The 27,169-nt window shown below is 40.1% G+C and overlaps 1 protein-coding gene across 1 annotated transcript; it reads left to right on the top strand.

Moving 5' to 3' along the window:
- The first annotated feature begins 21,713 nt into the window (after window positions 1-21,713).
- Window positions 21,714-22,703, top strand: TAS2R16 (taste 2 receptor member 16). The gene has a single exon (XM_055420264.2). The coding sequence runs from the start codon at window positions 21,714-21,716 to the stop codon at window positions 22,701-22,703; it is 990 nt and encodes a 329-aa protein (XP_055276239.2).
- The last annotated feature ends 4,466 nt before the right edge of the window (window positions 22,704-27,169 follow it).

Below are 27,169 nucleotides of genomic sequence, written 5' to 3'. Positions count from 1 at the left end.
TCATGATGTACTCTGCATATAAGCTAAATAAGCAGGGTGACAATATACAGCCCTGACGTACTCCTTTCCCAACTTGGAATCAGTCTCTTATTCCATGTCCAGTTTTAATGTTGCTTCTTGACCTACATACAGATTTCTCAGAAGGCAGGTCAGGTGATCTGGTATTCCCATCTCTATAAGAATTTTCCACAGTTTATTGTGATCCACACAGTCAAAGGCTTCCGTGTAGTCAAAAAAGCAGATGTAGATGTTTTTATGGTATTCTCTTACATTTTTACATATTACAATTTACATATTGAGTAACATCTCTCAACATTTTACATATTGAGTGCAGCACTTTCACAGCATCCTCTTTCAGGATTTGAAGTAGCTCAACTGGAATTCCATCACCTCCACTAGCTTTGTTCATAATGATGCTTCCTAAAGCCCACTTGCCTTCACATTCCAGGCTGTCTGACTCTAAGTGAATGATCACACCATCGTGATTATCTGGGTTGTGAAGTTCTTTTTTGTATAGTTCTTCTGTGTATCCTGCCACCCTTCTTCATATTCTTCTGCTTCTGTTAGGTCCATACCATTTCTGTCCATTGTGCCCATCTTTGAATGAAATGTTCCCTTTGTATCTCTAATTTTCTCAAAGACATCTCTAGTTTCTCCCATTTTACTGTTTTCCTCTATTATTTTTGCACTGATCACTGAAGAAAACTTTCTTATCTCTCCTTGTTATTCTTTGGAACTCTGCATTCAAATGGATATATCTTTCCTTTTCTCCTTTGCCTTTCCCTTCTCCTCTTTTCACAGCTATTTGTAAAGCCTCCTCTGACAACCATTTTGCCTTTTTTGCATTGCTTTTTCTTGGGGATGGTCTTGATCCCTGCTTCCGGTACAATGTCACAAACCTCTGTCCATAGTTCTTCAGGCACACTATCTATCAGATCTAATCCCTTGAATCTATTTCTCACTTTCACTGTATAATCATTAGGGATTTGATTTAGGTCATACCTGAATGGTCTACTGATTTTCCCCACTTTCTTCAACTTCAGTCTGAATTTGGCAATAAGGAGTTCATGATCTGAACCACAGTCAGCTCCTGGTCTTGTTTTTGCTGACTGTATAGAGCTTCTCTACCTTTGGCTGCAAAAAATGTAATCAATATGATTTTGGTGTTGGCCATCTGGTGATGTCCATATGTAGAGTCTTCTCTTGTGTCGTTGGAAGAGGGCATTTGTTATGACCAGTGTGTTCTCTTGGCAAAACTCTATTAGCCTTTGCCCTGCTTCATTCTGTACTCCAAGGCCAAATTTGCCTGTTACTCCAGGTGTTTCTTGACTTCCTACCTTTTCATTCTAGTCCCCTATGATGAAAAGGACAATTTTGGGGGGTGTTATTTCTAAACGGTCTTGTGGTTCTTCATTGAACCATTCAACTTCAGCTTGTTCAGCATTACTGGTCCAGGCATAGACTTGGATTACGGTGATACTGAATGGTTTGCCTTGGAAACAAACAGAGATCATTCTGTCGTTTTTGAGATTGCATCCAAGTACTGCATTTTGGACTCTTGTTGACTATGACGGCTACTCCATTTCTTCTAAGGGATTCTTGCCCACAGTAGTAGATAAAATGGTCATCTGAGTTAAATTCACCCATTCCAGTCCATTTTAGTTCGCTGATTCCTGAAATGTCAACATTCACTCCTGCCATCTCCTGTTTGACCACTTCCAGTTTGCCTTGATTCATGGACCTAACATTTCAGGTTCCTGTGAAATACTACTTTTTACAGCATCAGACTTTACTTCCACCACCAGTCACATCCACAACTGTATGTTTTTTTGCTTTGACTCTGTCTCTTCTTTCTTTCTGGAGTTATTTCTCCACCGATCTCCAGTAACATATTGAGCACCTAAGGACCTGGGGAGTTCATCTTTCAGTGTCCTCTCTTTTTCCCTTTTCATACTGTTCATCGGGTTCTCAAGGCAAGCATACTGAAGTGGTTTGCCATTCCTTTCTCCAGTGGACCACGTTTTATCAGAACTCTCCACCATGACCTGTCTGTCTTGGGTGTCCCTACATGGCATGGCTCATAGTTTGACTGAGTTAGACAAGGCTGTGGTCCATGTGATCAGATTGGTTAGTTTTCTGTGATTGTGGTTTTCATTCTGTCTTCCCTCTGATGGATAAAGATAAAAGGCTTATGGAAGCTTCCTGATGGGGGAGACTGACTTAGGGGAAAACTGGGTCTTATTCTGGTGGGTGGAGCCATACTCAGTAAATCTTTAATCCAATTTTCTGTTGATGGGTGGGGCTGTATTCCCTCCCTGTTATTTACCTGGGGCCAAACTATGGTGGAGGTAATGAAGATAATGGTGACCTCCTTCAAATGGTCCCATGCAAGCACTGCTACCCTCAGTGCCCCCAACCCTGCAGCAGGCCACCACCGACGCACGCCTCCACCAGAGACTCCTGAATGCTCACAAGCAACTCTGGGTCAGTCTTTTGTGGGGTCACTGCTCCTTTCTCCTGGGTCCTTGTGCACACAAGGTTCTGTTTGAGCCCTCCAAGAGTCTGTTCCCCAGACCTGTGTAAATTCTGGTGGCTGTATGGTGGGGTTAATGGCAACATCCTTCAAGAGGGCTTATGCCATACCCAACACATTATTCTCTATTATATATCATATAATATTATTATATATCTTATGATATTATTATATTGTACTTTGATGGCTGATGAGTTAAATAGAGTCATCAAAACCTAAATTCAGACACTGCAATTTATACCTTCAATATTTTCATCATCCCTTTTAAAAATGTTTTTCAGTCTCTTCAGTTCAGTTCGGTTGCTCAGTCGTGTCTGCCTCTTTGCAACCCCAAGAATCACAGTATTCCAAGCTTCCCTGTCCATCATCAACTCCTGGAGTTCACTCAAACTCATATCCATCGAGTTGGTGATGCCATTCAGCCATCTCATCCTCTGTTGTCCCCTTCTCCTCCTGCCCCCAATCCCTCTGAGCATCAGAGTCTTTTCCAGTGAGTCAGCTCGTTGCATGAGGTGGCCAAAGTATTGGAGTTTCAGCTTTAGCATCAGTCCTTCCGATGAACACCCAGGACTGATCTCCTTTAGAATGGACTAGTTGGATCTCCTTGCAGTCCAAGGGACCCTCAAGAGTCTTCTCCAGCACCACAGTTCAAATGCATCAATTCTTTGGTGCTCAGCTTTCTTCACAGTCCAACTACTGGAAAAACCACAGCCTTGACTAAACGGACCTTGGTTGGCAAAATAATATCTCTGCTTTTTAATATGCTATCTAGGTTGGTCATAACTTTCCTTCCAAGCAGTAAGCATCTTTTAATTTCATGGATGCAATCACCATCTGCAATGATTTTGGAGCCCGAAAAAATAAGGTCTGACACTGTTTCCACTATCTCCCCATCTATTTGCCATAAAGTGATGGGACCAGATGCCATGATCTTAGTTTTCTGAATGTTGAGCTTTAAGCCAGCTTTTTCACTCTCCTCTTTCACTTTCATCATGAGGCTCTTTAAAATTTAGTTCCTCTTCACTTTCTGCCATAAGGGTGGTGTCATCTGCATATCTGAGGTTATTGATATTTCTCCCGGCAATGTTGCTTCCAGCTTGTGCTTCTTCCAGTCCAGCATTTCTCATGATGTACTCTGCATATAAGTTAAATAAGCAGAATGACAATATACAGCCTTGACATACTCCTTTTCTTATTTGGAACCAGTCTGTTGTTCCATGTCCAGTTCTAACTGTTGCTTCCTGACCTGCATATAGGTTTCTCAAGAGGCAGGTCAAGTGGTCTGGTATTCCCATCTCTTTCAGAATTTTTCACAGTTTGTTTTGATCCACACAGTCAAAGGCTTTGGCATAGTCAATGAAGCAGAAATACATGTTTTTCTGAAACTCTCTTGCTTTTTCCATGATCCAGCAAATGTTGGCAATTTGATCTCTGGTTCCTCTGCCTTTTCTAAAACCAGCTAGAACATCTGGAAGTTCACGGTTCATGTATTGCTGAAGCCTGGCTTGGAGAATTTTGAGCATTACTTTACTAGCATGTGAGATGAGTGCAATTGTGCAGTAGTTTGAGCATTCTTTGGCATTGCCTTTCTTTGGGACTGGAATGAAAACTGACCTTTTCCAGTCCTGTGGCCACTGTTGAGTTTTCCAAATTTGCTGGCATATTGAGTGCAGCACTTTCACTGCATCAGTTTCTTACTTTGTTGTTATTCAACACTCACGGACTCAAGAGTTATTCTTGTCATCCTTACCAGTGACAAAGTGACCATTGTAGGGGTTTTGTTCCTTCTAAGTTTTTACTTCTAATCTGCTTGGTGGGTAACTAGAGATTCAGATTTAACTCAATTGTGTATGAAATAGAATAAATATATTGTGATGAGAGTCCGGGAGATTTTCTTTATGCAATATTGAGCTTCAATACTAAGACATCAGTGAGAAGCATTTTATTTTCCAAAGGTCATCTTTGCATGCCCCCTGACTCTGCACTTTATCCCCATCACAACTCTCAAGCAAATTGTGGTTGCTAACTGCAGTCCTGTGTACATACAAGATGCCAATAGATGGTTGTTAATTGAATGAAATGAATTACCTTGAAATTTAGTAACATTTATGGCCCTTTTTTCAGTGTAATAAACTAAACAGTCTATAAATGTTCACATTGCTTTATTTCTATCAATCACTTCACATATCTGGCCACGTGCCTTTAGTAACTTTGATTCTCTACCTTTTTACTAACAGAAGAATGAAAACTGTGCTAGTCCTGGCACTTCTCTTGTGTCTGATTAGGCAAGTATTAGCATATGAACCTGTCTTTTGTCACTGCAAACATTCAGCAACTCTCTGCTTATTTGGCTTTAAAAAGGTTTGTGAAGTGTATGTCTGGGTATCCTCAGCACTTCATTTTCCTTCTTTTCCAAGTGGCATTTAATACTAAACAAAAACTGATCAGAGGTTTAGAATTATCCTTGGCCCATTGTGTTTCCATGGTTACAGGTCTGTATTGTTCGTCTTCCGAATTCAGCCTCAATGACTCACCCTGCCTTTGTGACCTGTGCTTATTAAATCTTGATTACTACGTTCTCTCTGTGGCAGCCTCTTATTTATACACTACAATCACTTCTAAAGGAGACAGTCTTCCCACATCGTGATTGAAGCACCTGAACACAAACACCCCTTTTTCAATATTTCTCACCTCTCATGGCAAAGTCCACACTAAAATAACTAGCCCATTTTCAAGTTACTCTTTGAAGAAAGAAACATTTTTCTAAATCTCTCTTAACAATGCTACTCTTTCCCTATTCTCTCCAATGGATGATTAACCACCCACTGGTCTACCTTTTCACTTAGCAAAACTATTATTTGCATGTTTGTTTCTTACCAGGGTAATGAATGGATTAATGTAAAATAGAAGATAATGAGATTGTGCTACCAAATTAGTAGAATGCTATAACACTAATTAAAAGAAATTTTTCTGAAAATAAAAATGTAACTCATTTCATTTGGAGTTCCTACTACACTTTATGAGTATGTTTTAGAAAATTTTAGATAAGAAATGCAAGTAAAATAGAGAAACTTAAAGTAGATTATCAAAGGAAGGTAACTGAAAAGTAGTCTGTGTCAGTATGTAACAACCATAACAAAAATAACAGGAATATAATCTCATCTTAAAGAAAATAGAAATTTATTTCTCTCACAAAAGAATCCTAAGAGTTGGCTGTCAATGGAAACAATAGCAACTCCACAGCCATCAGGGATCCAGGGTTATTGTACCTGATGCCTCCGAATCCTTAGTGGTCTGATTTATGATTCAGTGTGGTTGCTGGAGTTCCAGCTCTCATATCCACAGTCCAGGCAACAAGATGGAAAAAGGGGAGGACTCCTTGATACTTCATATGTCATGTGTACTTAACATCTCTTTGGCCAGAACTTGGTTATCTGGTTACATGTAGTTGCAAAGGCAGAGCAGGAAATGGCAACCCACTCCAGTGTTCTTGCCTGGAGAATCCCAGGGACAGAGGAGCCTGGTGGGCTGCCATCTATGGGGTCGCACAGAGTCGGACACGACTGATGCGACTTAGCAGCAGCAGCAATTGCAGAAGAGTTTGGGAAATGTAGTCTTTTAAGTAGACTACAATGTAACCAGCTAATTCTGTTACTACAGAGGAAGAGGGAAATTGATATTTCCCTGTTTTCTAATAGCATTTTTTTCCACAAATCTTAAAATATATAGCTTTAAAAGCATAAAGAACACAGCGGACAATATGCACTACAGATATAAATCATATTAAAATAAGCTTTGTAGCACCCCACACACGCACAATATTTCAAATTCCTTAAAACAAAAGAATATTTGAAAAGTAAATTTTAATCTTTTCCCCCTTCTCATCTCTGACAGTGTCACCTGTGTCTTTGGTAGGCCATTTGATAGTAAAGACAATTGACATTTATTGAGCGTTTATTAAGTTCTAGGCAATGAACTAAATTTTTTACATGGACTTTTTTTTAAAACCCTCAAGCCAACCTTTTGATGGGACTGTAAGTAATTTTCTTTCCATTTTATAGAAAACAAATTTAAGGAGGTATGCAATTTGGCCAAAGTCACAGAACTACTAAGTGGGGAAGTCAAAATTTTAACCCTGTTCATCTGACCAGGGAATTCTCTTCTCACTATGCTATGGCCTTCTTCACTAAATGTTAGCGCTTGTTTCTTGTGCTACTTCTATGTACACTTCTTATTTTCCTTACCTTCTGCTTTTTATATCCAATTACCTTTTTCTGCTCATTTTCTAACCAGCACTCAGTAAATAACCTAAGCTTTCTACTGAGATGCAATCTTGAGTAAATAAGTGTGCTTATTGTCTAGTACAGCCTCCATACTGCCTAACACAGACCCTTGCAGAAAGACGGTGATGCTAAATAATTAGGGGCAGAAAAACAGAAAGTAATGGGTGATATACTTGTGACTGTTTTGGAGGCAAATTGTTCAGGAAGAAACAGATCATAACGTATGAGCAGAAATGGAAAACAGAAATCGGGCAAGTCTACACTCTGAAGTTTTGCATTAAAACATTACGGGTTGAAAAAAGGCTACAAGGACTAGCAGGATTTTGTGCAATTTTGATTCTGATCATTTAGTTTTTGTTTGTTTTGATTTTGTCACCTGGGAATGTTGAGAATGTTTGAGGGTATAAAAAACCTGATGAAACAGAATGATAATACTGGTAAGGGAGAGGAAAAAATATGAAAATAACTCTGAAGGAAGTAGAACAGGATGAGATGAAGCGGTAACATGAGGAACAGAGTCTCAGCAAGGAGAGAAAAATCCATTTTCCTGAGCTGCATAAAAGGATCAAGGCATAGGATCAATGAATAATGTCCTTTACAAAGACTTTGTTAGGCTCTATTGTTAACTGAAGAATCAAGAGTAGGAGACGGGATTCCCTGGTAGCTCAATGTATGCCTTAGAGCAACTAAAGTGGTGTGCCACAACAATTGAGCCTGGGCTCAAGAGCCTGGGAGCTGTAACTACTGAGCCCAGGAGCCCTAGAGAAGCCACTGCAATCAGAAGTCCATGCACCACAAACTAGAGAGCAACCCCCCCTTGCCACAACTAGAGAAGAGCCCGCACAGTAATGAAGATCCAGCACAGCCCAAAATAAAAATAAATAAATGATTAAAAAAAAAAAGAGTAGGAAGGAAAATTGAATAAAAAGGATACAGGTGGGAAAATGTTGGTGTTGAGCCATGAAGTAACCTAAAACCTAGACATGGGAGCTTAGGCACAGAAAAGTCATCAAAGAGCACTGCTACAGATGGGCAAGTCAGGATGGTGGCAAAAAACATACTGAAAGGGTCATGAAGAAGTCACCCGGGAAAATGGAGCGGGTGCAATGGATGAAAATAAAGGTACCCTCCAGCTGGGTAAGGGTATATGAAAGAAACAACTGAGGTAAGTAGGGGAGGTGAGAGATGAGTGGACTTCTCCTCTGATAAACATTCTCTAGTCAGGTCATTGCATTCCAAGGTAATTTGAAAAAATCTATTTTAGCACATGACAGCAAAAGAGGAAAAGAACATCTTGTACAGATCTATTCTTTCAGGATATTCAAAGCGACAGCATATTGTTTATTATCGTATTTCATAATCACGGAGTTATTGTACCCAATGACATTTTTGTCAAGTACTCCCTTTATTTTCCTCACCACCTCTCCTTTTGACTTCTGGTACTATTTACAAATTTATCTCTGTGGTGAAATGAGATCTTGAACTATTGCTCCATGAAATAACTCATCAAAGAGTACATCCTCCAGACACAAGGGCAAACTGCCCCCAGTGGCAACTTTCAGCTGCGTAAATGCCGATGCTGCTTATCTCCATGAAAAGATCCTTATGGTTTCAATACCATTTTAGCATTTGTGTTGAATTATTTCCCCAACACGAGGTATATTTCCGATACACATTCCTTCATAGGGTCCTCTGTGATAAGAAAATATTTCTGAGGAGTTACGCTTAAACCAGTATTAGCAAAATTCAATAGATCATTCAAGAAAATATTCACTGGGCTTATTCTGATCCCATCACTTCTGTGGGCACTGGGAACACTTAGGCACTGCCTAAGTGCATAAAACAAAGTTTCTGTCATCATGACACTTCTATTCTGGTGCAGAGAGTAGACACGAAGCAAATAATTTAGTGTACAGAATATCAGTTGGGAAGAAGTACCATGAGAATAAAGGGAGGAAGAGGGGATGAATGAAAGTTGCTCAGTCATGGCCAACTCTTTGCAACCCCATAAACTACACAGTCCATGGTATTCTCCAGGCCAGAATACTGGAGTGAGTAGCTGTTCCCATCTCCAGGGGATCTTCCCAACCCAGAGATTGAACCCAGATCCCTCCCACTGCACGAGGATTCTTTACCAGCTGAGCCACCAGGGAAGCCCGAAGGTAGGATAGGACTGGTGAAATAGGGCTTCAGTTCAGTTCAGTTCAGTCGTTCAGTTGTGTCTGACTCTTTGTGACTCCATGGACTGCAGCACGCCAGGGTTCCCTGTTCATCACCAACTCCCAGAGCTTGCTTAAACTCATGTCCATCGAGCCGGTGATGCCATCCAACCACCTTATCCTCTGTCATCCCCTTCTCTTCCTGCCTTCAATCTTTCCCAGCATCAGGGTCTTTTCCAATGAGGCTAGGGAAGAAGAAATTGCAATCTTAAATAAAGGATAAATAAAGTCTCCTTGTTGAAGGGGATATTTGAGCAAAGAGCAGAAGGAGTTGAAACAAAAAACTAGAAACCAGAAGAAAGTGGGGAAAGAGGAGGAAGAGGGAGAAGAGGAGAAGGAGAAGTAATTAAGTGGGACTTGGAATAATGATAAAAAGACCCCAATAGACTCTGAAGACGGAGCCTGCATGGTCAGAGAAATGATGGGGTTGGAGGAAGAAAAAATCCTATAGAGTCTTTTTTTTTTTTTTTGCAGTTTACATTTTAATGCCTTATTTAATCCTTTCTCTCCACTTTTCAGAGCTGTGGTCCACTCTAGATGATCTCTTTCAAGACAAATTTCCCTAGATTTGATGTTAATTGTTTGTTATCAACATTCTTATTAGATTTTTTAAATTTTCTTTTAAAAGTTCTTTTTATTGTGAAATATAAAACATGAATAGAGAAATATATAATATATATTATGTACAATTATATATATATTGTAAATTACAGTGAATAGTTATGTAATCATCACCCAGGCAAAAAACCTTGTAGAGTCTTGTAGACCATTATAATATGAGAAGGTATTGGAGGATTTTGTACAGAGGAGTAACACAGTAGCTACGTTTTTAACAGATCACTCTGGACACTGTGTTGAGAAGAAATAGTGGATGGCAACAGTAGAGTCAGAGATGGCAGAAAGGCTATTGCAGCTTTTTTGAGGTGAGGAAGATGTCAGCTTGCTCCAGGATATTAGTAGCAGAGGTAATAAGAAGTGATAGGCTTTGAATACCTGTATTTGCTAATGGATGGGATGTGAGATATGAAATAAAGGAATAAGCAGTGACTCCAATATTTTTGCCATGAACAAATTGAAAAGCTGGCATTACCATTCGGGGCCATGGAGGTAATTGCCCAAGGAGAAAGCTTGCAGCTTCTCTACTGATGGGAGGTTCAAAGACGATAAATTGAAAGGTAAGAATTGCCATGTAATTCTTCCAGATGGCTTGATTAGCTAGAGGAATGAGGAAGGGGTTGCAGATCATTTATCCCAATCCAGCCACACTGAATATTCATCAAACCATCCTCTTGAAGAAAAAAACAATTCATTTTGCTCCAAAGAATAAAGTAGGAATGAGAGGCACCAGCCCGTATGACCTTATGGCTCTTATGACGCTACTGTCACTTGTGGCCTTAAGAGAGGCTCTTTTCTTAGCCAGAGTATCCTCTTTCAGGTTAGGGGTTGGGGAGCCATGGCTATAAAGCTAATTGCTCTTCTTGCTGTGTTGTTGTTGTTCTGTCACTAAGTTGTGTCTGACTCTTCACAAACCCATGGACTGCAGCATGCCAGGCTTCCTTGTCGTTCATTATCTCCTGGGGTTAGCTCAAACTCATGTCCATTGAGTCAATGATCTAACCATCTCATGCTCTGTCATCCCCTTCTCCTCCTGACCTCAATCTTTCCCAGCATCAGGGTCTTTTCCAATGAGTTGGCTCTTTGCATCAAGTGGCCAAAGTGTTGGAGTCTCAGCTTCAACATCAGTCCTTCCAGTGAATATTCAGGGTTGATTTCCTTTAGGGTTACCTGGATTGCTTTTCTTGCTGTCCAAGGAACTCTCATGAGTCTTCTCCAGGACCACGTTTCAAAAGCATTGATGCTTTGGTGCTCAGACTTCTTTATGATCCAACTCTAACATCTGTACATGACTGCTGGAAAAGCCATAGCTTTGACTGATGGACCTTTGTTGGCAAAGTGATGTCTCTTCTTTTGGGGGGCATCAGAAAATGAGATGGTTAGATAGCATCACCAACTCAATGGACGTGAAGTTGAGAAAACTCTGGGAGACAGTGAGGGACAGGGAAGCCTGGAATGCTGCAGTCCATGGGTTGGTTGCAAAGAGTTGGACATGACTTAGTGACTAAACAACAAACAACTTGGTAGGTATATGCTTAACTTTGTAAAGAAACTGCCAAACTATTTTCCAAGTGTTTGGAAAACATCATTTCACATTCCCACTAATAATCCAATTTCTCCATGTTAATGCCAGCACTGGATCTGGTCAGTCAGCTAATGATGAATTCTTTCAGCTTTCATATGTCTGAAAAAGTATTCATTTTATCTGAATTTTTGAAAGATATTTTTCTATGGTTATAGAATTTAAGGTTGAAAGTTTTAAATTTTCTTTCTGGGCATTAAAATTTTGCCCCACTACTTTCTGGATTTCATTGTTTCCTACAGGAAGTCTTATATCATGCTTAGTTTTCTTCTTTATTTAATTCATCTTTTCCCCCTGGCTACTATGTTTTCTCATTAGCGCTGGTTTTAAGTAATTTCATTATTATAAGCTTTGATATAATTATCTTCATGTTTCTTTTGTTTGGAGTTCATAAAAATTCTTAGATCTGTAAGTTTAAAATTTTCATGAATTTGGAAAATTTTCTGACCATTATTTTTTTAAAATAGATTTTACTTGTTAGAGGAGTTTTAGGTTTCACAGCAAAATCGAACAGAAAGCACAAAGTTCCTGTATACTTCTTGTCACCCCACCACCCCAGCCCCCCCCAACATGTACAGCCTCCCCCACTGTCAACAGACTGCTCCAGAGTAATAACACTAGTTATAATTGGTGAATCTACACCACCCAAAGTTCTTAACTTGCATCAAGGTTGACTTGAGGTGATATATATTCTGTGGGGTTTGCCAAATGTACAATGACATGTATTGACCATTAGAGTATCATACAGAATAGTTTCATTGCCCTAAGAATTCTCCATACTCCCCCAACCTCTGATAATTGCTGATCTTCCATAGGTTTGCCTTTTTCAGAATGTCATACAATTGAAATTACAAACTATGTAGCTTTTTCATATTAATTTCTTTCACTTTCTTTCATTCAGGGTTCTTCAATTTCTTTTCATGACTTAATAACTCATTTATTTTTAGCGGTGAATATTTCATTGTTTGGATTTATTAGATTTTATTTTTCCAGTTTTTCTACAGATACTACTATTGTTCTTTTCTTTTTTTTAATGCATCTTCAAATGTTTCTCTGTTCCTTCCCTTCTCCCCCAACTCATCTTCTTCAAGGACTCCAGATGCATGTATATTAGGCTACTGGAAATTGTTCTATAGCACTGTTCACTCTCTCTCTCTCTCTCTCTTTGGCTTAGCTTTTATTCTCTCTGAGTTTGGTTTCAGGTATTCAGTTCAGTCACTCAGTCGTGTCTGACTCTTTGTGACCCCATGAACCACAGCATGCCAGGCCTCCCTGTCCATCACCAACTCTCGGAGTCCACCCAAACCCATGTCCATCGAGTCGGTGATGCCATCCAACCATCTCATCCTCTGTCGTTCCCTTCTCCTCCTGCCCTCAATCTTTCCCAACATCAGGGACTTTTCAAATGAGTCAACTCTTTGCATCAGGTGGTGAAAGTATTGGAGTTTCAGCTTCAACATCAGTCCTACCAATGAACAACCATGACTGATCTCCTTTAGGATGGACTGGTTGGATCTCCTTGCAGTCCAAGGGACTCTCAAGAGTATTCTCCAATACCACAGTTCAAAAGCATCAATTCTTCAGTGCTCAGCTTTCTTTTTAGTCCAACTCTCACATCCATACATGACCTCTGGAAAAACCATAGCCTTGACTAGATGGACTTTGTTGGCAAAGTAATGTCTCTGATTTTTAATATGCTGTCTAGGTTGGTCATAACTTTCCTTCCAAGGAGTAAGTGTCTTTTGATTTCATGGCTACAATCACTATCTGCAGCAATCTTGGAGCCCAGAAAAATAAAGTCATCAACTGTTTCCACTGCTTCCCCATCTATTGGGCATGAAGTGATGGGATTGGATGCCATGATCTTAATTTTCTGAATGTTGAGCTTTAAGCCAACTTTTTCACTCTCCTCTTTCACTTTCATCACAAGGCTCTTTAGTTTTTCTTCACTTTCTGCCATAAGGGTGATGTCATCTGCATATCCGATGTTGTTGATATTTCTCTGGCAATCTTGATTCCAGCTTGTGCTTCTTCCAGCCCAGCGTTTCTCATGATGTACTCTGCATATAAGTTAAATAAGCAGGATGACAATATATAGCCTTGAGGTACTCCTTTTCCTATTTGGATCCAGTGTGTTGTTCCATGTCCAGTTCCAACTGTTACTTCCTGACCTGCATACAGGTTTTTCAAGGGGTTTCAGGTATATTCCGTTGTTATTTCTTTAAGTTCACTTATCTTTTCAACTGTGGGGTGAATCCATTATTTTTTCCAGCCTTACTGAAAAATTATACAAGTGTATCTAAGCTAAGGTGTAAAGCATGATAATTTGATACAGGTGTATATCATAAAATGATCACCACAATAAAGTTAATTAACCCTTTCATCCCATCACATATTTGCCATTCTTTTTCTGGTGATACATTTAAGATCTAGTCTCTTAGCAATTTTCAAGTATATAATACAGTGCTGTTAACTATAGTCAGCATGCTGTATGTTAGATCTCCAGAACTTATCCATCTTAGAGTTGGACATTTATCTGCTTTGAAAAACATAGCCCCATTTTCCTCACCCCTCAACCCCTAGCAACCACCATTCAATTCTTATTTCCGTGAATTTGGCTTTTGTATATTTCACATATGTTATACAATATTTGTCTTTCTCTGTCTGACTTATTTCACCACTAATGAAATATTTAGCATCCAGACTACCATATTCTGCCAGGGATTATCTGTGCCCTAGTGTTTGTGCGAGTTTAGTCATGTCCAACTCTTTGTAACCCCATGAAGCCTACCAGGCTCCTCTGTCCATGAAATTTTCCAGGCAAGAACACTGAAGTGGGTTGTCATTTCCTTTTCCAGGGGATCTCCCCGACCCTGGGATCTGTGCCCTAAATAACCCTCGTATCAGGTTCTGTTTGCCTGCTTGTAAATGAGTGAGTCAGCCCAAACCCCAACTGATAACCGGTTTTTCATACAACTCCTGGTACCACTTATATATTAGTTCAGACTTCCAAAGAGCAGACTCCAAAATAGTATTAGATACGCAAGAGATTTATTGGAGAAACGTCTGTGAAACAAAAAGTAGAAGAAGCTGGAGAAGACAAAGATAGAATCCAGACTGAGAAGAGTCTTGACCTCTGTGAAGGGTAGAGGGAAGAAAGAGGGTTATGTAGTAAGCTTCTTAGACTGAAGGGCAGTTCTAAGAAAGTTCTGGCATGAATGAAGAGTGTCCTTGAGCCAAAGTCACAGTTGAGGAGTCCCCCATTTCACAGGAATGAATCTGCACTATTCCTCCTTTTACTTCTACCACGCTCCATCACTAGGTGAGTGCAGCCCATGGGAAGCATGGTTTTTCTTGCAAACATAATTGAGGATCTGGAAGTGGGGCCACCAGTCCATTACATTCTCAGCAGCAGGAAACCTGAGCAGCACATTTTCATAACCATGGATGCCACAGCTCCTCACTGACTAGTCTATGTAAGCACTGCCCTTTAGAGTTCTGAAAGGTGTCTTTGACCCTAGTATCTACTGCACAAATTAGCCTCTGTCTTTAAATTCCAACATTTAGGACTTCCCTGATGGCTAAGTGGTTAAGGCCCTGGGCTTCTAATGCAGGGAGCAAGGCAAGTGCAATCCCTGGTTGGGGAACCAAGACCCCACATGACACGTGGTGTGGCCAAAAAAATAAATAAATAAAAAATAAGTAAACAAATTCCAACAATTTGGTCCCTTCTTCATTCTAAAATCAGGGAACCTTACTTCCTACTTCACTGAAAATAGATAAATAAATAAAGGGGGCATAATAAGAAAGGAACATCTACATATTACCACCGTGTCTATACTTCTTTTCCTGTCACTTCTAGGGGGAAATATCCTTTCATAGAGCAAAGGCCAACTCTTCTACTTTATTAAACCTTACCACCTCTTGCTTACTAAAGACAAAGGTCCAGAATTTTTCATTCTCTCTCTTTCTTTTTCTCTTGAAATCATCAACTTCCCTCCTCTACTAGGTCATTCACACCATACAAAGGCTTTCTATTATTGATCTTTTAAATGTATGAATTTATGAGCATGAACGTATGGGTGAAAGTGGCTGGTCCCAGCAGGATAGTCACATGTGGTTGACATCTTTATCCTTGAGAAATGCTTGTTTTCAAACTCCACATAGTCCTTTTTTACCTCTCCAAATAGGGTCTAGAGAGCCTGTGAACAGCTCCTAATTCTAAAATGGAACAAAGGCAGAAGGTTTGAGAATGTATGTCCTCTTTCTCTTCAATTCTCACTCCTTTTTTCTTTATCTTCCTGTCTTCCCATCTTGCCAATTTCACTTTCCATGTTCTGGTTTTTTTTTTTTCCCTAGTCAGATCCGTTGGTGGTCCAGACCACCCAAGTGATCCTTGATGATGGCACCACTATGTACGCCCAGCGCTGGCTGATGCATTACTGATCTTGTAGTTGTAGTTGAGAAAGACCCAGAAGGTAACCAAGTGTAGGGTTCTTACAGCTCTCCTGTAGTCAACCTACCTCTCGCTTCCCATTACCACATATTTTTAGTAAAGATTTATTCCAGAATCTCTCTTTTCAACCTTTGAAAATTTTATGCTGCCCCAAAACTAGAACAAGGAAATTTTCACAGTGGGATAGCATTTATTAAAAACCAAATCAAAGACTTCACTTCTTTTATATGTTGAGAAAGTCTCAGTTTGGTGCAACGTGGTACCTTCCATTGAAGTCAAATAAACCTATTTAACTGGAGTTTCTAGAGAAGTGGCCATGGGGTAGCCCATTCCTATAACCCTATTACCCTGAGTACTCCCCAGGTTAGAAGAAACCAGGCATGATTTGTTTATGTTTCTCTATTCATTTTTATTTTTTTTGGTCATATCACACAGCACAGCACGTGGAACTTCCCTGAGCAGAGACTGAATCCTGCAGTGCAAGTACAGAGTCTTAACCACTGGGCCCCCAGGGCAGTCCCAGACATGAAGTGTTTTAAATCAATGATTCTCAAACTGTATGAAGCATCAAAATCACTTAGCAGGCTGGTTAAAATTCAGATTGTTGTGTCCTACTCCCAGACGCTCTGATTCAGTTTGTGTGATAGAGTTCATGAATTTGCATTTCTAATTATTCTCCAAAAGATTCTAATACTGTTAATCCATAGGAATCTTAGCTTTAGACCCTGTAATAGAGGAGTGTCTCTGAGGGTGGTACTTAATCTTTCTGCCTTAACCCCACCCGGTCTCATGGAGTTGTGCTATGTCCGAGGGAGAAAGACAAAATAAAGTATCTCTGAGGCTCTGGAGGTGTGCTTGGCTTTTGTTCCTCTCTAATTGAATGTAACAGGAGCAGGAGAGAGTTATTCTCCTGCACATTATCTCAGATCACCAGAGGCTCTGCACCTTGAGTCTTGAAGGGTTCTAAAGCATCAGGGCCAGTGCATGGGAAGAGCGATGAAAACGGAGGCAATGGTGAGCGAAGTTATATCACCTGAATCACAGTCGTTTTGCTGTTGATGGCGAGGATAGTCTTTAACTCCTTTTTGTCAGAATTTTGCCTAAGGCCTTTGGATGGGATCATTTTAGTATTAAATTAGAGTTCTTGTAGCTTCTATAATTTGCAATTTGCCAGTTGACTGGGTACATGCTCCCAGGGTTTCAGTAATGTGTACATTCAATAATTGGAGACTAAACAAATTAATGTTATGATTCTTACTTAAAGAATGTGATAAAAAGCAGAGAAAAAAATGAACTTCCTTCAGGCTGCATAGGTTGGTGACAGAATTCGAAATAGAAGAGAGAATGAGTTTGGATCCTATGCTTGGACCACATTAGTTATTATTAGATATTCTTTTCAAGTGCTTCGGGAACCATCGCCACACCAAAAAAATTCAATTCTGACTTTTCTTGAATGCCAGTAACACAAGGAAGAAAATGTATTTGGCTAATTGGGAAACATCTGGTTCCACCTTTGGGGGGTCTGATTTGGTATTGCTTTAACAAGGGTCAAAGGTGAAACTTCATGACAAACCTATGAGGAAAGGAGTCCTATTTTTTAGGAAGGGGAAAAAGAGAGGTAAACAAAAATGTGATCTTCATTTTAAAATGAGAACAAAATCATGTTTCCCACAGCCTTCAAGGATGGATGCACTCTTCCTCCACAGAATAAATACATCCTGGCAAAAAGGAACTGAAACGAAGCTTCCCCTGGATTCCTTGACTCAGGACTCTGATTTTTCTGATTGCATCGTCTACTTCTCTGATTCTCACTTTCCTGCCTCCTCTTATAAAGACCTTCGTAATTACATTGGGCACACCCAGGTTTCCTGGGATAATCTCCCTATTTTAGCATCCTTAACTTAATCGCATCTGTAGTCCCTTTTGCACAAACAGTAACATATTCACAGGTTTTGGGCATAAGGATGTGAATATTCTGGGAGGAAGACATTAAAATGTAAATAAACTACCACATTGTACTCACAATGTGGCAGTCACATTGTTGAGTTTATATTGTATTTACTTGGGGTCCCTTTGCCATTCTCACTGGTCCAAACACTGATCAATAAATGTGCATTCACAGAACTGCTGATCACAGGAACCACTCTCCACAAAGTCACCTACGGGGAACTTATAATCACCTTTTGTCCCATTCAATTTTGAAGCATGAGTTCATATTAAATGCCCAAGCCACAAGTTTTTCCCTAAAAGCTAGCTGCCAATTTAGCATCTTTGTCAATTTCAATAATTCGAATGACATAAGATTGTAATCACATGTGTGCATTTTCTTGATTATGCTAGGAGGTTGGTTTTATGATTTTCAAGGCCCTTGCTCTTGTGATTCAGTAGGATATATGCTCTGCTCTTCTTGTACTCATCCTACATTCAACAGCTATTTTCTAAGTACCTACTAGGGGCTGTCGTGTTCTAGCTGCTGATCTGAGTTTGCTCGGCAAGATTCACACGCATACACAAGAAAAGAGCCAGCCTTTGAACTGCTAACTCCAGGGAACATCAACCGCCAGTTAGGGACTCACTTTATATGTCTCACGTTCAAACTTGCACAAAGAGAATCTAGGTTATTTGAGTGGCCACTATCATTATAGAGAGTGCCCCTGTGGAGTGCAGTAGTCCTGGATCCTGTGGGTTCTCAGAATAAGGCAGTGTATACAGAAGGCAATGTGCCTGGTGTATCGAGGGAAGAAAACAGATAGTAATGCTTTTGTTGCGTATTTCACTTACCATCACTCCTTCTCTCATCTTTCTCCCCTCTTATATCTGGATCCATGTAAACCAAAATTCATCTTTTAATTGCAAACTATTGTTTTGTCACCTCCCTTTTAAAATTTCCTGCTTCTTTCATTTTTTTGAATATGTAGATCAGATGCTTTCTAATATTCTATTTCCCAGTGTAATTTTTAAGTGTAGTTTACCTTTGCATCAGTGGCTTCTTGATTTATGTTCAAGGATGCTAAGGTTCATATTGGATTACTTCTGCTTTTTTCTTCCTTGAATGACCAAAAGTGCATCCAGACTTGGTGCTTATCACACATAGGGTCAATGACTTTCACTTTGTCTCCTTTGTCAACTGTAATTATCAGAATTATCCTCTCAATTTTGAAGGCATTAATTAAATATTTGGTGTCTACCTGGTGTAGTTTTCCAGAACTTATTTTCTGAATTCATTTTTTGTTCTGCCTACATAGCTATGGATTCCTAAATATTTAGATATTTAGAAGTAATGTGTAGTTTTGATGTCTCTGTGTTGTTTAGTCACTAAGTCGTGTCCGATTCTTTTGTGACCTGATAGACTGTAGCCCACCAGGCTCCTCTGTCCATGAGATTTTCCAGGCAAGAATACTGGAGTGGGTTGTCATTTCCTTCTCCAGGGGATCTTCCTGACTCAGGGATCAAATCCACGTCTCTTGCATTGGCAGGTGGATTCTTTACCCCTGAGCCACCAGGGAAGCCCAATGTGTAGTTTATCGGTTGTCCAAAATAGCATCAAAAGACTACAAATTCACAAGTTCCCTGCTTAGAAGGCTCTTTTTGTCCCTGAGGTTTTCTTTTTTTAAAATTGTATTGGTGAACATTTATGTGTCCTCAGCCACTCACCCCATGGACTGTAGCCCAGCAGGCTCTTCTGCCCATGGGATTTTCCTTGCAAGAATACTGGAGTAAATTGCCATTTCCTTCTCCATGAGATCTTCCCAACCCTGAATTGAACCCACATCTCCTGCAGTACAGACAGATTCTTTACCGCTGAGCCACTGAGGAACCCTGGTGAACATTTATACACATAGATAAGTTGAGAAGACTAGAGACTCCATATAAACCAACATTTATATTTTTCAATAAAGGTGCTAAGGAAATTCAACAGGAAAAGGATAGATTTATTAACTAATGGCCTAGAAAAATTGGGTTTTCTTCTTTTTTTTTAGTTTATTTTTAATTGGAAGATAATTAGTTTACAATTGTGTTGGTTTCTGCCATAATCAATGTGAGTCTCTGAGGTTTTCAATCACTGTCTTTTATTCCAAGGTGCCACCCCCCACCAGGCATTCACTTCCACAGTAGCAACATTGAATACTTGGAATGTGGGCCTAGAATCTTGATAGAAAAAGAGCTTGCCTCAAGTGGGTGCTATTGTAGTTGTTTGAAAGTGAAAGAGTTAGTTAGTTGATCAGTCGTGTCTGACTCTTTGTGATCCAGTAGACTTTAGCTCACCAGGATCCTCTGTCCAAGGGACTTTCTAGGCAAAAATATTGGAGTGGGTTGCCATTCCCTTCTCCAGGAATCTTCCCAACCCAGGAATCTAACCCAGGTCTCCTGCCTGGCAGGCAGATTCTGTACTGTCTGAGCCACCATTGTAGTTGTTTGGAGAGCTGCAAATCAAATTTGCTTCCAGTGAGACTACAAAGATAGACCCGCAAAGAGTTAAACTTCCAAGTTTCCTCAAGCAGCTCAGAGTGAAACAGTTCAGTCTGGGCTGCTCCCCCCACAGACAGCTGGCTAGTTCCCTCAGCCTCAGGGCCTTTCAGGGTGGAGTTTTGAGCAGCAAGAGCACAAGTAAGAGGTGGTGCAGCCCAAACCAGGCCCCACAGCTGCACAGGGAAGCACCTGCCAGGTGACTAGACTCAGCAGCTGCCTGACAGAGCAGCCCATCCTGCATCCACTGGGGTCAGACTCGATTGCGAGCCCACAGGAGTCACTTCCAGAAATATCTAGTGGGGACGTTACAGCGAGTCACAATTTCACAGAACCAGATTACACCAGAGGCAGGGAGATTTGAAGGTAGGATCATCAGCAATTCCCTTTGTCTCCACAGGCTGATCAGGGAAGGGGAAGCTCAATGACAATAGCTACAGAAATGAACAAAGAGAGCAAGTCCTTTAGGCTGCTCCCTTCAGTAGATATCACGTTTAAAAATTGTTTACCAGTGGTAAGAGGGCCCTCTTTCAGTTCATCTTGAGCAGTGGGAGCAGTGACAAACAGCCTCACCACATAAGGGAAAAACAGAAAAACAGTGATGATAATGGGACAAGTGGATATACACATAGCTTTTCTATATCCTAAAGATATATAAAACCTGAGCTCAAGGTACTGGAATCAGCAAAACAATAGCCAAGGAAGCCACCTCTTAATTTTAGGGAATGAGTGGGCACTGTGAGGTGATTTCTCTGAGTTAAGAAGTCCAAGAGGCAGCAAAGAAAATTGCCCATCTTAGATGAGGAGACTTGAAGATCTCAGCTTCCCGCACTTTCTTGGGTTGACTCTCACAGCAAAGATTTTCTATATTGTTTCTTACATAGACTCACTGACTTCCCAGGTGGTTCAGTGATAAAGAATCCTCCTGCCAAGCAGGAGACCTAGGTTCCATCCCTGGATTAGGAAGATCCCCTGGAGAAGGAAATGGCAACCCACTCCAGTATTCTTGCCTGGGAAATCCCACAGAAAGAGGGGCCTGGTGGGGTACAGTCCGTTGGGTCACAAAGACTCAGATATGACTGACTGGCTGAGTGCACACATTAGAGAGGTTCAAACTTTGATTGTGGCATCTGCTCCCAGCAGCTGCAGAAGCTGGGGAGACAGGGTTTTTGAAGTTGACATTGTTACAGCACTTAGTGAGAAGACTAGAAACATTACCGAGGACATGAATGGACAGAGAAGGATTTATCTTTCCTGTAGTTCAAGTTTTAGGTATAAAGCATGAGACTATCCTATTGAAATGATGGCAAAATAAGCTAAATACACCTCAAAAGATATAAGCAGCATGGTTATGAAATAGGGATGTCTTATATGGGAATAATCAAATCACCTCAGAAGTAAGAGTCCACATTCCAACCACATTTCCCTGCATCTAGGCCTGATAACAAACCAGCAAGCAAAGCATAAACAAATCCTGCAGCTAGGAAAATGGCAAAGTTAAAAATAAGCCAGGGAAAATTTACATCGGGAGGTAGGTATTTCCTTGTATGAAACACTAATGGGGATAGGAACCTGGTCCCAAACTGGAAACTGTGGCAGAGATTCTGAGTACATGCCCAGGAAGTTTCTTTGGAATAGAAGGATGATAACCAGCCAACTCTCTGTCTTCTTCATGATCATCTATATGCTCGAGTTCTTGACAATAACTGGGCAGAGCAGCCTGATTGTCATAGCACTGGGCAGAGAGTGGGTGCAGGCTCAAAGGCTGCCACCTGTGGACATGATTCTCACCAGCCTGGGCATCTGCCGCTTCTGTCAACTGTGGGCATCGATGCTGCACAACTTTGGCTCCCACTTCCACCATAATTACAATTTTCAGTATTTCGGGATCGTCTGGGAATTTACTAACATCCTTTCCTTCTGGTTGACCAGCTTGCTTGCTGTCTTCTACTGTGTCAAAGTCTCCTTCTTCAGCCACCCCATCTTCCTCTGGCTGAAGTGGAGAATTGTGAGATGGGTTCCTCGGCTGTTGCTGGGCTCTCTACTGGTTTCTTGTGCGTCTACCATCTTTTCAACTACTAGTTATTACATCAATATTCAATTCATCTCCATGAAGCATTTCCCTAGAAACAGCACCATGCTTGAGAGACTTGAGACATTCCTGTGGGATTTTTCCACACTTCAGAAAGTAGTTGTGTTGGTTATTCCTTTCCTCCTGTTCCTGGCCTCCACAGTCTTGCTCATGGCCTTATTATCCCGCCATCAGAAACAGATGAAAGACCTTCACACAGGCCGCTCCAACTCCAGCCCGGAAGCTCACTCTGCCGCCCTGAAGTCTCTTGCCATCTTCCTCATCCTGTTCACCTTTTATTTTCTGACCGTGCTCCTCTCCATCTTGGATGTCCTATTTAATAAAGAGTCCTGGTTCTGGGCCTGGGAAGCTGTCATCTATGCATTGGTCTCTATCCATTCTACTTTACTAATGCTGAGCAGTGCCAAACTGAAAAGAGTTTTAAAGGCAAGGTGCTGGAGCCTAGAAGCTTCCTGAGGCATAGGGGACAAGACCTCTGGGCAAATGAGCTTTTGCACTGATACAACGAATACCAATAACCAAACTGGCAGGATTTTGACAATCCCCTGTGTGACGATGAGAAACCATAAACGGCAGTCTCATTCTCTTTGCCCACAGCCATCTATCTCCAAACAACCAAGCTCTTCTGTTCTATGCCACTACTTCCTTCTCAAGTCCACAATCCCCAGGTTGGTGCAAACTGTCTCATGACTTCCTCTACCTCTCTACCTCTGGGAGATTTCTCCCAGTATATTTCAACACAAGAGACCCCAAATCATGGTGTCCCCATTTTGTTTTTATTTGACCTAGTCTATGACTGCCAATTCTTCACATACTAATATGAGTCTCTTCCCTATAAGAGTTTATTGCCCAGACCCTGAATGTTTTCCATACTAAGCCCTTAATTTACCTTCCCTACTTTAGTCAGGAAAAGATCTTGAATATCTCTCTCTGCTGCTTCTGAACTTTTATCCTATAATATGATTTTCCTTATTTGTGTCTCTTCCAAATACAGTGCTTTTATGCTTTTAATATTCAAATCAAATTTTAACTCTTTCATTTCTATTTGCTAAGGTATTACACTTTCCCAGAAAAGGAGATGACTTACCCAATCTAGGTTCACCTTGGAATTTGTTCAAATATTGGCAATTTAATTTGACCAGTTGATTCCTTGGCATAGGAAACAGCAACCAATTCAAGTATTCTTACCTAGAAAATTCTGTGGATAGAGGAGTCTGGCAGGCTACAGTCCATGGGGTCGCAAAGAGACAGACACGACTGAACAACTAAACACACACACACGTGCACACACACACACACAGTTTCCGTTGGCTGAATTCTTGCCTCTTCAGTGTACCACAACATGGAATGAAATTTCTAGAAATATTCCCAGATTGAGGCTTAGCTGGTTTTCTTCCATACATAACCCAGATGTCAGCTGGAACTCCTCTTCATAAAATCTGAGTGACATTGACTTAAGCCTTCTATAATCTTTGCTCTCTGACAGTCTAAAGTTCTTTCCAAATGGACAAGAATATAGGAATTACACAGGAATCTAGTTAAAATCACCTTTAAGACTTAAGACCGTTTCAGCTTCCCCAATCCCACAGGTTTCTCTCATACTGTTATCTTTGTAGGACCAAGTCCTACCTTACCCTCATGGCATCTCTCTCCTTCTTTCTTTCCTCTCCACCCTCACCCACCAGCAATAAAGTTGGTAACTGACAGCTCACAGACCTTTGAGTCTCAGCTTCCATAGGCTCCAGCACTTATCCAGGTATTGTTCCTAAGGAAAGCTTCATCTCTTAAAGCTTTCTGATGCCAGAGTTAAGAATACACTTTGTTCACCTCTTATATATTAGGGATGTCTGGTGAACTGAACTTCTGGTTCTGCCATGAGAAGACTTAAGAAAGTAGGTATCTCAAGTTTGGCTACAAAAAAAAAAAAAAAAAAAAGGTTAGTCCTGGAAGGAAATGGAAATTCTGACCTGGTCTTGGGTCTATCACTCTGATTTGTCTCGTCATCTCTTGAATTCATATTTGAAACCAAGGGTGTGAAATATAAGCACAAATTGAAAGAACTTTTTCCAAAGACTCTGTTCCATCTGATATATCTCAGTAACACTTCTGCTGTTGTATTTGACATTTCCCAAAGCCCAGTTTTTCAACAGTAGTAGAAAGTGGGACAGAACCCAGTGAATGCAGTAATGTCAATTGAGCAGAGTCATAACTAGAAGAAATGGCACTAGGTAGAAAAAAGAAAAGTAGAAGGTAGAAATCAACTTTGTGCTATCTGATCAGAGACCCCCAAGAATGCTTAGGAGACTGGTGTGGGCTGGTGTGCTGCTAGAGTTTGGGAGCCTACCAGAACAAGTGGGACAAAAAGCAACTGAAATTTAGATGATTGCTATTGGTCATTTGTATCCACATATTCCACATTCTAAAGTCTCAGGAAGTTGAAAGAAACAGAAACTGTACTCCTCACATATGTGTAAATAGAGAAAATGGACAAAATAAAAGCCTTCTCCCTCTGCTCCCAACTATCAAATACAGATATTCTTCTAGAAGCTGTTAAATATTTGTAATACTTTCACTGTCTTCTTTGGAGGAAGGTGCAATGGAAAAGGTATCCAGGATATGCATGAGGTAGGGATATGAGAGCCAGTGGAAGGGATCCAGAAATTAATAAAATAAAATAAAGACACAGAAATAACAACCTCCCCTTATCGTTGTGGCACCTAATAGTTCACAAAGAGCTTCCACACGTATTTAATCATTTTCAACTGGACAAGGTAGGTCATGATGATCCAATCCTGGGAAACAAGAGCTACAAAAGTCTTGTGAATTACCTAAGTTCATACTGCTGGCTAATACCAGACCTAAGAATTAAAGGAAAAGGGCTGGAAAGCAAGAGATAAGTTTTAAAGGCTTGAAAAGTTTTAATTTGGAAAAGGATGGTTAGGATTTAAAAGGGAGATACTTTCTGAAGAATAACAGAGGTGTTTGGAGCAAGAACAAGGATACTGTTGAGAGCTTGAGTTAGCTAGATATGAGATGCAGTCACCAGTGGGCTATGTACCTGTATTATCTAACTGGTAAATAGTCTACCCCATATAACACTCATTATTCATAGCACCTGCTGAGATGATCATTTGATTTTTATCTTTCATTCTATTAATATCACATTTTTTTATTTGTGCATGCTGAATCATCCTTGTATCTGGGGATAAATTCCTTTTCATTGTGGTATTTGATCCATTCAATGTACTGATGAACTTGATTTGCTTATATTTTGTTGAGGGTTTCAACATTTGTGTGCATCAGTGTTCTTGTCTAGCTTTGGTATCAGGATAAGCTAGCTTCATAAAATTACTTGGAAAGTGTTTCCTCTTCTTTTTTTGGAAGAGTTCAAGAAAGATTAGTGTTAATTCTTTAAATGTTTGATAAGCTTCACCAGTAAAATCATCTGGTCTTTGTTTTTTTCTTGTTGAGAGGTTTTTAGTTACTGATTTAATCTTCTTAATCATTATCTATCAGTTCATATTTTCTCTTTCTTCATGATTCAGTCTTGGATACTTTTATGTTTCTAGAAATTATTCATTTCTTCCAGGTTACCTAATTTTTGGCATGTAATTGTTCATAGTAATCTCTTATGATGCTGTGTGATTCTGTGGTATCATTTGTAGTGTCTCCCCTTTCATTTCTGATTTCATGTCTTTTTTTCCCTTGGGTTTGTCAATTTTATCTTTTAAAAAGCAGCTAATAGTTTTACTGATCTTTTATATTATCTCTATTTCATTTATTTCCATGCTGATCTTTGTTATGACTTTCTTTCTACTTACTCTGAGCTTAGTTTGTTCTTCTGTTCCTAGCTCTGTGAGATGTAGAGTTAGGATATTAATTTGGCATCGCTTCTTTTCATAAACATATACATCTATCACTGTGAATTTCCCTTTGTTGTTTCAGCATCCCATAGATTTTAGTCATTGTGTTTTCATTTTCATGTGTTTCAAGATATTTCTTAATTTCCTTTTTGATTCCTTCTTTGAGCCATTTGTTGTTCAGGAATATGTTGTTTAGTTCCTGCATGTTTCTAAACTTTCCAGCTTTCTACTTGCTGATTTATATTTTCATACTATAAATCAAAATGGAGCTATTCTTAGGAACCTGTGGAATCTATAATACCCAGAAGAGGTGAGAAATGATGCTCTCTGATACACGTGTGAAGGCAAGGTTAGAGAAAAACTTGTTTCTTCTGAACTGTCTATTCAATAAAATTGTTGTAGGAGACTTTCATGTTAACAATAAGATGTTAAATGCCCCTACATTTTCTGAGATTGTTTATCAGGTGCTATGTATTACATTCTCCTTATAAATCGACCCTGAGGGTGAATTCCTTTCTCAGAAGGAACTAAACCAAAGGCCAAGGTAAAGGTTCGCTTCTGATAATCCTTTGTTTTACTGCCATCACAACTTTCATGTTTCCCTTTACTTGAATCCAGATAGAGTGCCCTTAAATTTTGGACTTGAGCACAGTAAGTTTCAGTGCTTCGTAACTCATGAGTAGAACTCTGAGTTCTGCTCTTTTTTCCATTTTGGTGTTTGGGTTTATACTTGGTTAAAGGTGTTACTGTCCTTGTGTTAATGGTCCTCATTGTTCTTGAGGATGTGCAAACTCAGTTGTATCTGACTCTGCGACCCCATGTACTGTAGCTTGCCAGACTCTGTCCATGGAATTTTCCAGGCAAGAATACTGGAGTGGGTTACCATTTCATACTCCAGGAGATCTTCCTGACCCAGGGATTGGATCCTCATCTCCTAGTCTCCTGCATTGGCAGGTAGATTCTTTACCACTAAGCCACCTGTGAAGCCCCCATTGTTCTTGTATTTCTATCATAAACTATGTCCAGTTCTTTCCAAAATTGTTCTTGATAAAGGTAAAG

The sequence above is a fragment of the Moschus berezovskii genome, chromosome 3 (genome assembly GCF_049115385.1).
Source record: "Moschus berezovskii isolate FMDL1 chromosome 3, NW_MosBer_1.0, whole genome shotgun sequence".
In the NCBI taxonomy this organism is placed as follows: domain Eukaryota; kingdom Metazoa; phylum Chordata; class Mammalia; order Artiodactyla; family Moschidae; genus Moschus; species Moschus berezovskii.
Note: the sequence above shows the minus strand (reverse complement) of the source record. Positions and strands in the feature narration are given on the sequence as shown.

What these genes read in the sequence shown, in the direction of transcription:
- TAS2R16 (XM_055420264.2), top strand. Translation starts at nt 21,714, where the DNA reads ATGGGGATAGGAACCTGGTCCCAAACTGGAAACTGTGGCAGAGATTCT.